The following is a 14,576-nucleotide window of genomic DNA, read 5'->3' on the forward strand; positions in this document are numbered from 1 at the left end:
AAATCATTTTATTTTCATTTTAGTGTTTGGAATATGTCCAATTTGAGAATTTACATCTGCTGTCTTATTTTGCACTGGGTATACTGGAGCTGTAATAACTTACAGAAATGATGTATAATGAAAGAAAATCATGTTATTTTTTTCTCCTATACTAGTATAATATTTTCAATGATGTTTGTTTATATACACCAAGGCTGCTGTAAGGGGGTGTGGCTATCATGGGGTGGAGTCATATGTGGTGACCCCGCCCATAATGAGTACCGGCACTTCGCGATGAGTAATTAGATTTTGGGTTGCTGTTTGGGCACTCGGTCTCTGAAAGGTTCGCCATCACTGCCCTATAACATGCATAAATGCTAGAAATGTCCCGGTTCCACCCATGACCCTCCCATTTTTGCACCCAATTTAGGCATGTAAGTTCTAATTAAATCTAATTCCAATAATTGCTTGTTAAAAAGCCAGTTGGTGCTAATTAGCTCATTAAATTGCGCACACAATACACCATTTTTGGCGACTTTTATAAAGTTAGGGGGTGAATTTAATTTGCCATGTGACACCATATTAATCAGAGAAATTAATGTCTGCTTAGTTTGATTTATATACATTTCAGGTAATTGTACATTTTAGTATAATAGACACATTTGTAGTGCCACAATTATTTTCTTTTATTACTGCACCTTAAGTTCCACCCATGACTGTTTAAACAGATAGCATATCCGGCCCTTAGTCTTTTCCTGGTACTGCTTTCCAAAATGTGTGCTTCATCCTATATATTCTCTAGTCACTCTGCAGCTCAATTGTTGTGACTGTCCTTCCTTTTATGAAAGTGCAGAAGTATTCATTTAACACTTCTGTTATCCGTTCTTCAGGTTAGTGATTATAGTGGTTGAGGAAAAAGATGAAAATGAGTTGGATAAGGAAGAATTGCAGCAGAGGACAATGATACAAAATTAAATATCATTAGTTTGTGCTGGCCTTCAAAGGGATAATTTTTATAAAGTCATTTTCACGTCTAAATGTGGCTACTTATGTGGAAAGTGTCCTATTTGTAAGATTTCAACTAGCATAAAAAATACACACATTGACATGATAGTACACATATGCTTGAATAATCCAGGTACAGACATTTTACACCTGCTCTTGGGCAAATGTAAATGTCTGCTCCTGCAGTGTAGGTGTGGTTTCTACCAATTGGCCCTAATCTTTTATAAAAGACACATAAGCGTCTCTATATCTTTATAAAATAGCACCTAGGTAACCACCTGCTTGCCCTCTTAAACTAGGCTGCCCATTATAAAACTACCCTCTAAGCCTAAGAGGACACAAGGTCTAGTGGAGACATAACTTTTTGTTCTGTTTTCTCCTTTTCTTAGGAAGATAAATGTGCCGGGTAACCCAAAACAGGAAGCCAGCAATGAGAATGAACACGGTGAGCTGGTTTAGCCATGAGAAAGCCAAGGACTAGGATTTCTGGTTTTATTTGTGAGCTGCAAATTAGCATAGCAGTGTGTGGTGAGCTAGAACTCTGTTTAAAAGAGGGGATATTCTTTTGTATTTAACTGAGTCAGTGCTAGAAGTCCAGAGGGTAATACAGCCTTTGATTGAGACTATTGATATAGTTATGGAGGGTCTCCAATGCAGGAGTAGCAGGTAACATCATAGATAATGGAGGGGAAAAAATAACTAATTGGTCCATCCAGTTACTCTTATCTACATAACCATGGATGTATCCCAGCAACTAATTTATGGAATATGATCACTTGTAAGATTCATCCCCTTATTCAAGACAATTTTCATTGACTTCCTCCTCTGTATCTCACCATCTTATGTTTATGGCCTGGTTGGATACAAGATCCACATCCGGCACCACTCTCCGCCCATGTTTAATTTGGAAGGCTTTGTAATAAGATGTCTAAATGTACTGCCTTCCACATACATCCTTTCCAGAGGGTACCCCTGCTTCAGTGAACATGCTTATGATGCAGACCATGCAGCCCCATCAACTCCAGCTTTCCCTTGGACAAGATATGTGGTGGCAGCATTGGTCTAGGAGAATGGCCAGATATTTCATCCCCAGGGGAAAGATGGCTACAGAGATCAAAGGTGACATAGGTGGGCAGTCTTCCCCATACTGTGACCCACATTGCTGTTTCTGTGACCTGCTATGCATTCTTATTTCCAGGTAACTGTAGCTACATTAGGAGATAATCTCCTTTACTCTTTGTACCTTCAGAAAGTTCCCCTAATCCCGGCGGGACAATGACTTAGCTCATGAAGAAAGATATTGGTGAAGAGCTAGCTAAAGAATCTGTGTTGAGACACACATGCATGCACCAGCAACATTCCCTGCAAATGTCTCTTGGACAGTTCTCATGTCCATCTCGCTAACTGAAGGGCCGACTTGCCCTCAGGACCTGGCAGGCCAATATCTGGCCTCTTGACTGCTCAGGAAAGGCCCCACTCCCAGATGCCCTACAGCCATGAACTGGGAGAAGGGAGTGGTAAGGGAGACTGCAGGCCTGTCCTAGGGCTTGTCTAGTAATGTTGGCACCTGTCTGCCTTGCATGTCAGGTTATCAACACATTTTGTACAAAGTGGAGAGAGAGCTCTTTGTATGCCAAAAAAAATTAAACATATTTCTAAATATTAAAACATTACTTTGTAAACAGTGGGGATAGTCCATTGCCCTCACTGAAGGTGGCGCCGCTCCTCACAGAGCATCTGGAGCTTGGTAACAGTTTGCCACAATATTTGTCTTTGTGCAGCCAGTTCCTGCAGCAAGTTTCTGTGCATGGCTGAGACTTGCATCAGGAGCTGGAGTTGGGCGTGGTCTGGTTGGTTGGGCCCACCAGCAGGCGTGGTTGATGTTTCAGCGCAGCCCTCTGCAGCTTGCCTTCCTATTTAGGTGGAGGGGGGCTGTTCCTGCACCTCTTCCCCCTCCAGTTGGGCATGTCCCTCCAGGGGTGTTCCCTCCTCTTCAGCTTCCAGCTATAGGGGAGGGACTGGCACCTCCCAGGGCCCTGGGTCCAGATGCTTTATCCAGGGCAGGCTGCTGCTGTGCACCATCGTTCGGGCCAGGCTGGTCCTTTTCAGGCTGTTCAGCAGCTGGAGGATGCTCTTTGTGTGTGTGTAAAAGGTTTGCAATTGAGATCAACACATTCTACATGGCTTGCATAGTGCTGCAACTGACTGTCAGAAAGCAGGGACCGGGACAACTGGGGACAGTTGTTTCTTGGGGGACATTGAAGTGTGGCACCAATGAGATGACATAGGGAACTGCAGAGGCAATGACAACAAATCTGTTTGTCCCCTGAGAGGGATATCTTGCTATGGGCAAGCAGGATGGTTTCTGGTGCTGCTGGAGGGGCCCTGTGTGAGCAGACACTGGCTGGGAGGTAGTATGGCACTGCACTGTTGGAGATGGGGCCATGATTACAGTTTTTGTCAGGGATATGGGTGTGTGTTTGTGTCCGCATGCCTGTTTGTCCTTCAGCTGACTGGAAGATGGCTGGAGACCCTGTTGGAGCTGTCCATCCCTCTGCCCACCTATGATGGGACCCCCCAGGATAAAAGCAGTTCCCAGACATTCAGGTGGGGAAACCTAGGTTTGGGGGCATCTATCTGTGGGTTTCTTATGCTAGCTATTGTAGAGCCCTGACTCATGACCAGTACTTTGGTGTAAGGGAAGTGTACATATAGGTGGGAGTTTCCATAAGGGGTGATTGGGGGCCTGCTATAATGTGGAGATTTCAGAAGCCCCCAGCTTGGCCCTTGAGGGATATTTCACACGGCAGCATACTGACCTTTAGAGCTGACAGTGGTATATCCGAAGAGTATGGGTTGGGGGGGGGCAGCTGATGCTGTGAGGGCCCTCTGTTGTCATTGTACTGTCCTTGAACATTCCTTTATCAGATACATATTTGATGTAGGGGTTAGGGCTGTGTGCCTTGAATGCAAGAGGGAGTTTGATTCCCACTGTGGGTGTTTGGGGTTGCTGTTTTATTTCCCGTGCCATAGTGATTGAAATGTGCTAAGTAGGTGTGTATGACATGCAGGGCCATTTTTTTCTTGGTTGCTGGAGGATGCTTTCCAAAGGGCATCCCCCCTCCCCCCTTCATTTCCATGCCATCTCATAGGTTGGGGTTGGCACAACACATTCTAGTAGATATGGGGATTGTGGGCACACTGTAAGGAGGGTAGCTGCATACTCAGGCCTTGATTGGGGACAGAGCTGTTATAGGGTTGCTATGTGTGTGGTACTTACATCGAGCCCTGAGGCACTCCCTCATTTGCCAGATTAGGGTGGGCTCCTCTCACCTGACATGCTTCTACTGGCACCGGAGTGACTCAAGGTCCAGGTGTACTCCAAAGCATCTGCAAAACACAAGTTGGTGGAGGCAAGGTTAATGTAATGGGCCTTCTTGGCGTCACATACATTATTATTTTTGACTACATGTTGTGCAGTGCTCTTCACATAGCCTGTGACAGATGGCAACAGGCAGTTTGGAGGGGGGGGGGGCTGAGGGGATGGGTATGCATTACACAGGCACAGGTGCTGTGTGAGCTGAGGTGGCCATGGTGACAGAGGGTGGAATGGGGCCTTTCTGTGGAGCATGTGCACTATTGCTGGGAGGTGGGGATGGGCAGTAAAGCAAACAAGGAGAGCTTTTGCGTGGCTCAATGTACTTTAGTGAGCTGCTGCCAACATTCCCTTCACTATATAGGCACAGACCAGGATGTGTAAGGGGGGAGGAGTCCAGATACATGCAGCCCCTCATTTTAGCTTTGCATGGTTAGTGGAGGGGTGGCCCATAATTACTTATTACATATTCTGTCCATTCTTATTTCACCATTTTCCCCCCTTTCTTATGAAAAATCAGTAACATGTATTGTAGCAGCAAAGGGACCTCGGTGCATGTGACCCTGCCTAAGTATGGTGCTTGCAAATGAGTGGTGCTGCTGCTGCATTCTCACCTTCCTGGGGTGGCTCTGATTGTTCTCCATGCTCTCATAGAGACATTGTGTGGAAACAGGAGGTGGTGCTCCAGTGGTACCAGACAATGCTCTGCCCAAGAAGCTGCCTGACCCCTTGTAGAGTGAGCCTTAACATGCTCTGGCAAAGGCTTACCGGAGAAAAGGTAAGCTGAGGCCATCATTTCTTTAAGCCACCATGAAATAGTGGGCTTAGAAGCCATAAATCCTTTGCGTGAACCTCTGATCAGAATAAACAAACAATCGGATCACCGAATCTCATCTGTAGACTTGAGATACTGTTTCAACCCCCGTTTGACATCTAAACGCTACAAACGACGCTGGTCCTCCAGCCTGGCGAAAGAACCTAACACAGGCAATACCACTGGTTGAGACATATAAAAACGAGTCACCGCCTTGGGATGAAAGGAAGGAACCGGTCATAAAACTACCCGATCGGAACAGAACTCCAAAAACGGAGACCTACACAACAACACCTGCAACTCCAAAACTCACCTAGCTGAAGCAACGGCCACCAAAAACACTGTCTTCAGAGTTAAGTCTTTCAAAGAACAAGACAAGGCTCAAAGGGAGGCTTAGTAAGAACCGAAAGTACTAAATTCAGATCCCAACGAGGGAAGGAGCATTGAGACGGGGGACGAAGGAGATTAACCCCCCCTCAAAAAACGGAGCACATCTGGATGACTAGCTAGAGATCTCCCTTGAACACAGCCACGTAAACATGCAAGAGCTGCAATCTGCACTTTAAGAGAAGCCAAAGCAAGACCTTTGTCATAACCACGTTGCAAAAATCTAAAATTTGCGGGACAGAAGCGCAAACAGGAGATATACCAAACTCCTTACACCAAGCCTCGAAGATCCTCCAGGTCCGCACATAATTCAAAGAGGTAGAACGGCCACGTGAGCGAAGCATAGTAGCAATGACCTTAGCGGAATAACCTTTCTTAGTCAGCTTAGCCCTCTCAAGAGCCAGGCTGTAAGACAGAATCGACCCGGATCTGGATGAACAACCGGGCCTGCATCAACAGATCTCAAGTGACCGGAAACCTGAAGGGAACATCTACCAGAAGACGCCGGAGGTCGGCAAACCATGGTCTGCAAAGCCAATCCGGTGCTACTAAGATCAGACAGCCCCTGTGAGTCTCGACCTTTTGAATGAGACACCCTATGAGAGGCCATGGAGGGAAGGCATACAGCAGACTGGCTGGCCAGGACTGAAGAAACGCGTCTATGCCCTGTGCTTTTGGGATCCTTGCGACGATTGAAGAATAGAGGAAGTTTTGCGTTGAGGATGGAGGCAAACAGGTCCATCCTGGGACACCCCCAACGATTGACCAGTTGCCGAAACGCCACTTCACTTAGAGACCACTCTCCTAGATCTAGCAAGTGACGACTGAGAAAGTCTGCTTGAACATTTAGGACCCCTGCTACGTGAGCCGCTGATAGTGCCCCTAGATGGGCCTCCGCCCACTGAAACAGTAGCGACTCCTCTCGCTCCAGTGGTAGGCTCCTCATCCCTCCTTGTTGATTGATATACACTAGCATGGTGACGTTGTCTGACATCACCTGGACTGCCTCGCCTCTTACTAGATGAAGAAAACTCTGGTTCGCCAGACGAATTGCTCTGTTCTCTAACAGGTTGATTGAGCAAGTTCTCTCCGGATGAGACCACAGACCTTGAGCATACTGCCTCTGACAGTGAGCTCCCCAGCCTTGGAGACTGGCATCTGTCATCACAATTCACCAGCTGGGCTGGTCTAGAGGCATACCTTTGGTCAGATTGGCGAAGCCACCATCGAAGACTGGTCTTCACCTGCAGCGAAAGAGGTAATCTCTGATGAAGAGATTCTGTTTGCGATGACCAACTCGACAGAAGTGATCTCTGCAGATTCCTCATGTGAGCCCTGGCTCAGGGCACCTCCTCGATCATTGCCACCATGGAACCCAGAACCTGTAGATAGTCCCTTGCTGACGGTCTCTAAGTCTGCAAGAACTGACGAATCTGAGACTGCAGTTTGATGACACAGGCTGGTGGAAGAAACACGCGGCCATGCCTCGTGTCGAACAGGACTCCCAGATACTCTAACAATTGAGAAGGCTGAAGACTGCTCTTCTGCATGTTGACCACCCAACCTAGGGACTCTAAGAATTCTACCACGCGAGCTGTCACCTGAACATTCTCCTGGAAAGGCTTTGCCCTGATCAACCAATCGTCTAAGTAACGATGGACCAAAATGCCTTCTGTTCAGAGAGCTGCAGCCACTACGACCATGACCTTGGTGAACACATGGGGAGCGGTTGCAAGCCCGAAGGGGAGGGCTCGAAACTGAAAGTGCTGACATAGCACTGCAAACCGGAGAAAATGTTGATGTGCCGGACGAATAGGAATATGGAAATAGGTTTCTGTAAGATCGAGAGAAGTCAGAAACTCTCCGGACCGGACCGGACTGCAACAATGACTGACCGCAAAGTCTCCATATGAAACGAGGGCACCTTGAGAGCTCTATTGACCGCCTTGAGATCTAAAATCGGCCAGAAGGATCCCTCTTTCTTGGGTACCAGAAAATAAATGGAGTAACGGCCTTGACGTTCTGCCAAAGGAACCGGACAAATCGCTCGCAGGTCTAGAAGTCTGCGAAAAGTATCTGACAACTCCGACCTTGATGCGAGAACTGCAAGGAGATTGTAGGAAAGCGTCTGACAAAGGACGAGCAAACGCTAAGGTGTACCCATCTCGAATAACCTCCAGCACCCACTGGTCTGAAGTAATTTGGCCCCTCCTCCCCTGAAATTGTGCCAACCGAGCACCTATTTAGACTAGAGGCTGGGCCCTCAAACCTTCATTTTGAGGACGAGAGGAGGACGAAAAGGAATTTCCTGCTTCCCAACCTCCCCGAAAGGACTGGGTCCTTTGGAAAAACCTGGAATGTTGACCGGAAAATACTCTGCCCGGCCGATAACGACGAAAATCACGGCCTCTACCACAACCAGAAAAATTACCATGACCCAAACCTCTGGGACAATCCTCAGGCAACCTTGGCACCTTAGCCTCACCAAGGCTATGTACCAGCTTGTCTAATTCCTCACCAAACAGAACCCTTAAAAAGAAATTTACTAAGCTTGGATCTAGAAGCCGCATCCGCCGACCAGCCACGTAGTCAAAGAGACTGACGGGCCACGACGGAAAGAGCCGTAGACTTAGAAGAAGCTCAAAGCAAATCATAAAGAGCATCTGCCAAAAAGGCCAAACCCATTTCCAACTTTGCCACTTCAGCATCCACAGCTGAAAGATCATCCGAAGTACGGTCCAAAACTCTTTCTGACCAGCAATCCTGGGTATCTCGCAGAGCCGTTCCACCATACACGGGAACCGTGTTCCGCTTGGTAACCGCAGGCACTACCACATCTACTACTGGAGGGCGCAAGAGCTCCTTATCCGAGTCAAACTGGATAAAGTCTGACCATAGATCTAGCAAGCCGAAAAGCAGAATCAAGAACCTCCCACTGAGGTCACTACTCCATCCTCATCCTCCTCGACCTATCCGCCGCTTTTGACATTGTCAATCACAACTTAATTCTTGCCACACTGTCCACATTTGGGTTCCAGGGCTCTGTCCTCTCCTGGTTCTCCTCTTACCTCTCCCACCGTACTTTCAGAGTACATTCTCATGGTTCTTCCTCCACCCCCATCCCACTCTCTGTTGGAGTTCCTCAGGGATCTGTCCTTCGACCCCTTCTCTTCTCAATCTACACCTCTTCCCTGGGCTCCCTGATCTCATCTCATGGATTCTAATATCTTTATGCTGACGACACCCAGCTTTATCTCGCCACACCAGACATCACTGCAGAAACCCAGGCCAAAGTATCGGCCTGTTTATCCGACATTGCTGCCTGGATGTCCAACCGCCACCTGAAACTGAACATGGCCAAGACCGAGCTTATTGTCTTCCCACCCAAACCCACTTCTCCTCTCCCTCCACTCTCTTATTTCAGTTGATAACACCCCCATCGTCCCCATCTCTTCTGCCCGCAACCTCGGAGTCATCTTCGACTCCTCCCTCTCCTTCTCTGCGCATATCCAGCAAATAGCCAAGACCTGTCGCTTCTTCCTCTATAACATTAGCAAAATTCGCCCTTTCCTCTCTGAGCACACCACCCGAACTCTCATTCACTCTCTCATTACCTCTCGCCTCGACTACTGCAACCTACTCCTCACTGGCCTCCCATTTAGCCATCTATCCCCCCTTCAGTCCGTTCAGAACTCTGCTGCACGTCTTATCTTCCGCCTAGACCGATATACTCATATCACCCCTCTCCTCAAGTCACTTCACTGGCTCCCGATCAGGTACCGCATACAGTTCAAGCTTCTCCTACTAATCTACAAATGCACTCATTCTGCAGCCCCTCCTTACCTCTCTACCCTCATCTCCCCTTATGTTCCTACCCGTAACCTCCGCTCTCAAGACAAAGCCCTCCTTTCAGTACCCTTCTCCACCACCGCCAACTCCAGGCTCCGCCCTTTCTGCCTCGCCTCACCCCATGCTTGGAATAAACTCCCTGAGCCCATACGCCAGGCCCCCTCCCTGCCCATCTTCAAATCTTTACTCAAAGCCCACCTCTTCAATGTCGCCTTTGGCACCTAATCACTATACCTCTATGCAGGAAATCTAGACTGCCCCAACTTGACATTTCGTCCTTTAGATTGTAAGCTCTTTGTAGCAGGGTCTGTCCTTCTTTGTTAAACTGTACAGCACTGCGTAACCCTAGTAGCGCTCTAGAAATGTTAAGTAGTAGTAGTAGCCAGAATAATATTCCTAATACCTTGGTGCATAGGAAAAGATCTACCTGCGGATACCCTTAACCAGCAAATCTACCTTTCTGGGCTCTGCTACTTGGACATCCTGGTCATCAAAATGCAAAGTAGAAGAAACCTGCGAAATAAGCTTCTGAAGGTCATCTTTATGAAAAATCCTTACCACCGAAGTGTCCTCCCTCGCAGGAAGAGATTCTGCTCCATCTTCTGGCTGTTCCAGGTCCTCGGAAAATTTGTTCCTCAGGAAACCATTCTGCCTCTTCTAAAGACGGCATCTCCTGGTCAGGGGCAAAAAAAACATTCTCCTCTGCCTCCACAGAGTGTCTGACCTGCTTTACAGCCACAGAAGAGCCCTCCAGAGATCTTTTTCCCGGAGGGTAGCAGCTTTGTGCAGCAGAAATGCTTGGTACATCTGTACCACAAATTTAGGCGGGAATCCTTCACCCGCTGACGGAACGGGAGACTGAGAAGCAGGCAGAGTCACAGCACACACAGAGGTATCCAAAATGGTGGTGCTTCCCGCCGAAATCGGCACCAGTAGTGAGGCTGACCCGACTGCAGCTGAAGCGCCCGAATCGCCCCCTCCCCCCCCCAATCGACGGCACCGAGGATTTCCTGGTCCCTGCACCCTGCTCCACTAAAATCTTAGACACTGCTCGCACCTAGTCCCCACCTCTGACACATGGAGCATCGGCGGTTTCTCTGCCATCGGCTGCCTCTCCTTGCCTCCAAAGCTCTTCCCCCGAAGAGCTTGAGGAAACTGATTTTCGTTTTTTGTTTGTTTTTTTTTTAAACTGTGAGCTTCTCAGGAAATTAAAGAACCCAGCTCCACAGAAAATCAGGGAAGATATGGGGGGAGGGACTCGGCCTCCAGAGTGTAACACCCCCAAGGCCCTAAGAGACCCCCACGGGCCTCTGCCTCTCTGTGACAGGCTTTTTTTTTAAGATGCACAGAACCAAAGACAATTAAACTTAGTTTTCCTTTTTTTTTTTTTTAGAGAGAAATATAACACAGAACAGACAAAGATAAAGAACGAGACTGATGTGCTCACCACCTTCCACCTGCTGGAGACTGAGATTACTAGATCTTTCTCTGGTTGGCTAGGGCTCTTATTAGCTCGCTAGAGTCACAGTTTTTTCTCAGTCTCCACCTGCTGGAAGGCGCGCACAACCCATCAGTCACATTCTGGGCTGGTCCGGAGGGACGCTAAGAAAGTCCTTATTTGCAATCCTAACAATACTCTGATTTCATCATATAGAATATTCACTTAAATGACTTGATAGAATTTTTTAATATATCTGTGCAGGTAGTTTAAGAAAGGGCCTATATCAGTTTTGCATTTGTTGTCTGTCTGGGTGGTTCTTAATTTTTATGCTGTTTAACTTTTGTGGATTACTATTAGTTTTAGACAGCCTACCAGGCAGACTGAACTGTGATTGACCCAACAGACAGGATTAGAGTGCATTAGCATAGTTATATTAGGGCTTAGTACTGAAAAAGCAGGGGCTGCTGTAAGGAGTAGCAGGTTAGTGAAGTTATTTACCTGTAACGGAGACTCTCCGTGGACAGCAGGATAAGTCAGCCATACAGAGACTAATGTTGGGCTGGTAGAACTGTGTGAAGGAAATGTGCACTTTCGTATGACTGTTATTTTTAGTCAGCGCTTGGTTTCTCTTTCATGAAGTATACAAAAATATTTTGAAACAACTCTTTTCTTTTGAACCCTGGCCTAGTCCTCCAGTCACTTTTATATTCTGCTGTTGCAGGTGATGAGCCTTCACCAGAGGAATGTCGTGATTTAGAGCTACTGAACAAAGCTCTTGCAAAAGCACTAAGAATCCGAGAGAGCATCCTGGCAACCGGGTCCAAGGTTCAGGGAGATGCCAAAGGGATAGAGAAAGGAGTTGACAAGAAACCAGCCCCCAGGAATTCTGCTGGGCACCAAAAGTCCACATGTAAAGAGAGGACTCCTAAATCCATCACAGCGACCTCAACAAGCAAAACTTCAGAGCCCATTAAAAAGAACTCATGCTATCTGCTAAAAGCCCCTTACCGAACTGATCCTGAAAGAAAGAGAACACGAGGGGTAGCAACTTCTAGGCTGCCATCCAAGGGTTCAAAGAGTGTTGGGAGGGGTGCAGTGAAAGCATCTGTACCTCATAAAACCCAAGTGTCTAACTCAGCAGACAAGTTGGATCTAGAGCAGGGCTGCAATGGCCCTGAAGTGATGGATTCACCGGTTGTCGAGTCAGTCAGGGAAGATTCAAAGGTTACTAAGAAGCTATTGAAAGGCCCAGAGAAAAATCTTGATCACCCAGCAGAGGAGGGTTTGGCAGAGAGCCAAACAACACAAAGGAATTCCAAGGAAAATGCAATGCCACCTTCACACATCTTTACTTTAAAAGAACAGGGGTATGTACTGTATTTCCTTAAGTAGGATATCTTGTTGAGGTAAGAGTAAAAGGGCTGCATGCCTCCATGTCATTGTATAGATGGCCCCAGTGCTATGCTAGTTGCTTTGTAAAATATTGCAAAAACTCATTCATCACCTCTTAATATTTCTAATCTAGCCCTGACCTAGCAGTCTGTATACTTATCCTCTAGGGATTTCTCTGGCATCCCAGCTTTATTAAAAGCCAAATAGCACAGTCTTATTTTCCACTGGATTCTATGTAGCTCGCCCAAAGTTGGTCATGCAAATTTGGGTGCTGATTGCAGATCCACGTGCACATTAATTAGATAATTTAGGTGTCAACAATCAGTAATTGGAGTTAATTTGCAGCAGTTCAGAGCATTTTGAAGTTGTGCTCATCTGCCATAGGTGCTTCTATAAAATGTGGGCCTGAATTTCATAGCTCACAACTCCAAAGGGATGTGACCATGGGAGGGGCATGGCTGGACCAGGAAGTGTTCCCAGAAGTTAGGCATGATGTGTTAGAATATTATTAATTGCATGACTAGCCGCTATAAATTGGATGCTAGCGTTTATACTAGGTTTTGTGAGGTGTAAATGCTGGTACCCAAAGTTAGACACAAAGATCTAGATTCTATATATGGCACTGAACCCCCCACCCCACCCCACACACACACACTTAAGTGGTATTCTGAAAGCCATGCCTAAGTTTGGCACAGTTTATAGAATAACACTTAAGTAGGGAGGTCATACGTAAATTTAGACACCATTTGCACCAATGAAAATCATAATTTTTAAAAACTCCCAAAACCCACCCTGCACACTCTGGGGTGGCCAGACTGGATGCACCATACAGATCTTTATCTGCCATCATCTATGTTCTATAATATTCAAAGTGTTTTAACCAGCCAGAAACATCTCCTGACTGGTTAAATCACTTGTTCAGAATCATCTGCTGATATTCAGTGCCACTTAATAGGTTAGTGCCACTGAATATCACCACAGACGGCTAAACTCAAAGCCGGCTATTTTGTGGGTGGTTCGGGAGCAGTCAGTACTTACACAGTTAAGTGCCGATATTCAGCACTTAACCACCTAAATTTTGCGGTTAAATTAGACTGCATAGAAGTCCTAGCTTTATGTGGTGTCGCTTATGCGGTTAATTCCTGAATATAGCACTTAATCACATAAAAGAGAGTTGGCTACATAAACCCGGATTTTCAGTGCCAGTGCCGGTACATGGTCCAGCATATAATGTTTGAGAATAATGCCGGTAATGGCTAAAAGAATGCTTGTATCCGCTGGCTGAATATTGACCCCCTCCATGTGCAAATTTCTCATGGCGTTCTCTACTACTACTACTTCTTATCATTTCTGTAGCGCTACTAGACATACACAGTGCTGTACACTTGAACATGAAGAGACAGTCCCTGTTCAAAAAAGCTTACAATCTAACAAACAGGACAAATAAGGGATAAGGGAATTACCAAGGTGGGAATGATAAAACAGACGGGTACTGTACAAGTGAATAGGGTTAGGAGTTAAAAGCAGCATCAAAAAGGTGGGTTTTTTTAGCCTAGATTTGAAGACTGACAGAGATGGAGCTTGATGTACTGGCTCAGGAAGTCTGTTCATTAGGGATATCCTGAAAACCAAACCAGTATGTGATGCCTGAAGACAGAAGCTGTGCACCTCTTATTGTCCAGAGTTCCAGGAAATTGATGTGGTAGTTTTAGGCTCAGGCCTTGAGTGTGGAGTCCAAACTGGAAGAAGCGGTGATGAGAACCTGATTCTATAAAGGTCACCAAAAATTGCATGTGCAATTTAATAGAATAATGAGCCAATTAGTGCCAATAATTCACTTTTTAACAAGCAATTATTGGCACTAATTAGATTTAATTGGGGATTATGCATGTAAAGAGGCATGGGATCTGCACCTAAAATTTTTATGCAGCCCATAAAAGGGGGTGTGGAAATGGGAGGGTGATGGGTGTGTCAGAGCGGATTGGTGACATGGTTTTGAGATACGCACATAATTATAGAATAACAGTGCTCTGCGTGTAAATATAGGAGCGGGCATTTGCACCACCAAAATTTGGCCCCTAAATTTACACGTAGCGTTTATAAACCACACCGAACTTTAAATATGGCTTATAGAATACCATGTAAGCGTGTTTTTCTCCAAGGACAAGCAGGTTTCTGTCTTCTCACAAGTGGATGACGCCGATCCTCGTCGCCTGGTCCAGCATTTTGCCAAAGCTAAAAATAGCACATTTGATATACTGCTGAGGACTTCACATAGGCATACAGGGCTAGCTTCTGTATATGGCGCCTGAAAAATCTGCACAGAGAGAATA

The 14,576-nt window shown here is 46.4% G+C and overlaps 1 protein-coding gene across 2 annotated transcripts in view; it reads left to right on the top strand.

Annotated features, from left to right (window-relative positions):
* The window catches only part of TEDC2 (tubulin epsilon and delta complex 2), a 79,369-nt gene that overhangs the window by 10,093 nt on the left and 54,700 nt on the right, over positions 1-14,576 (top strand). For both annotated transcript variants that reach the window (XM_030212919.1, XM_030212920.1), the window contains 2 exons: positions 1,374-1,429; positions 11,573-12,218. In XM_030212919.1, coding sequence (XP_030068779.1) covers positions 1,374-1,429; positions 11,573-12,218 — 702 coding nt within the window. The remainder of the gene's footprint in view (positions 1-1,373; positions 1,430-11,572; positions 12,219-14,576) is intronic.

The sequence above is a fragment of the Microcaecilia unicolor genome, chromosome 8, assembly GCF_901765095.1.
Source record: "Microcaecilia unicolor chromosome 8, aMicUni1.1, whole genome shotgun sequence".
Lineage (NCBI taxonomy): Eukaryota > Metazoa > Chordata > Amphibia > Gymnophiona > Siphonopidae > Microcaecilia > Microcaecilia unicolor.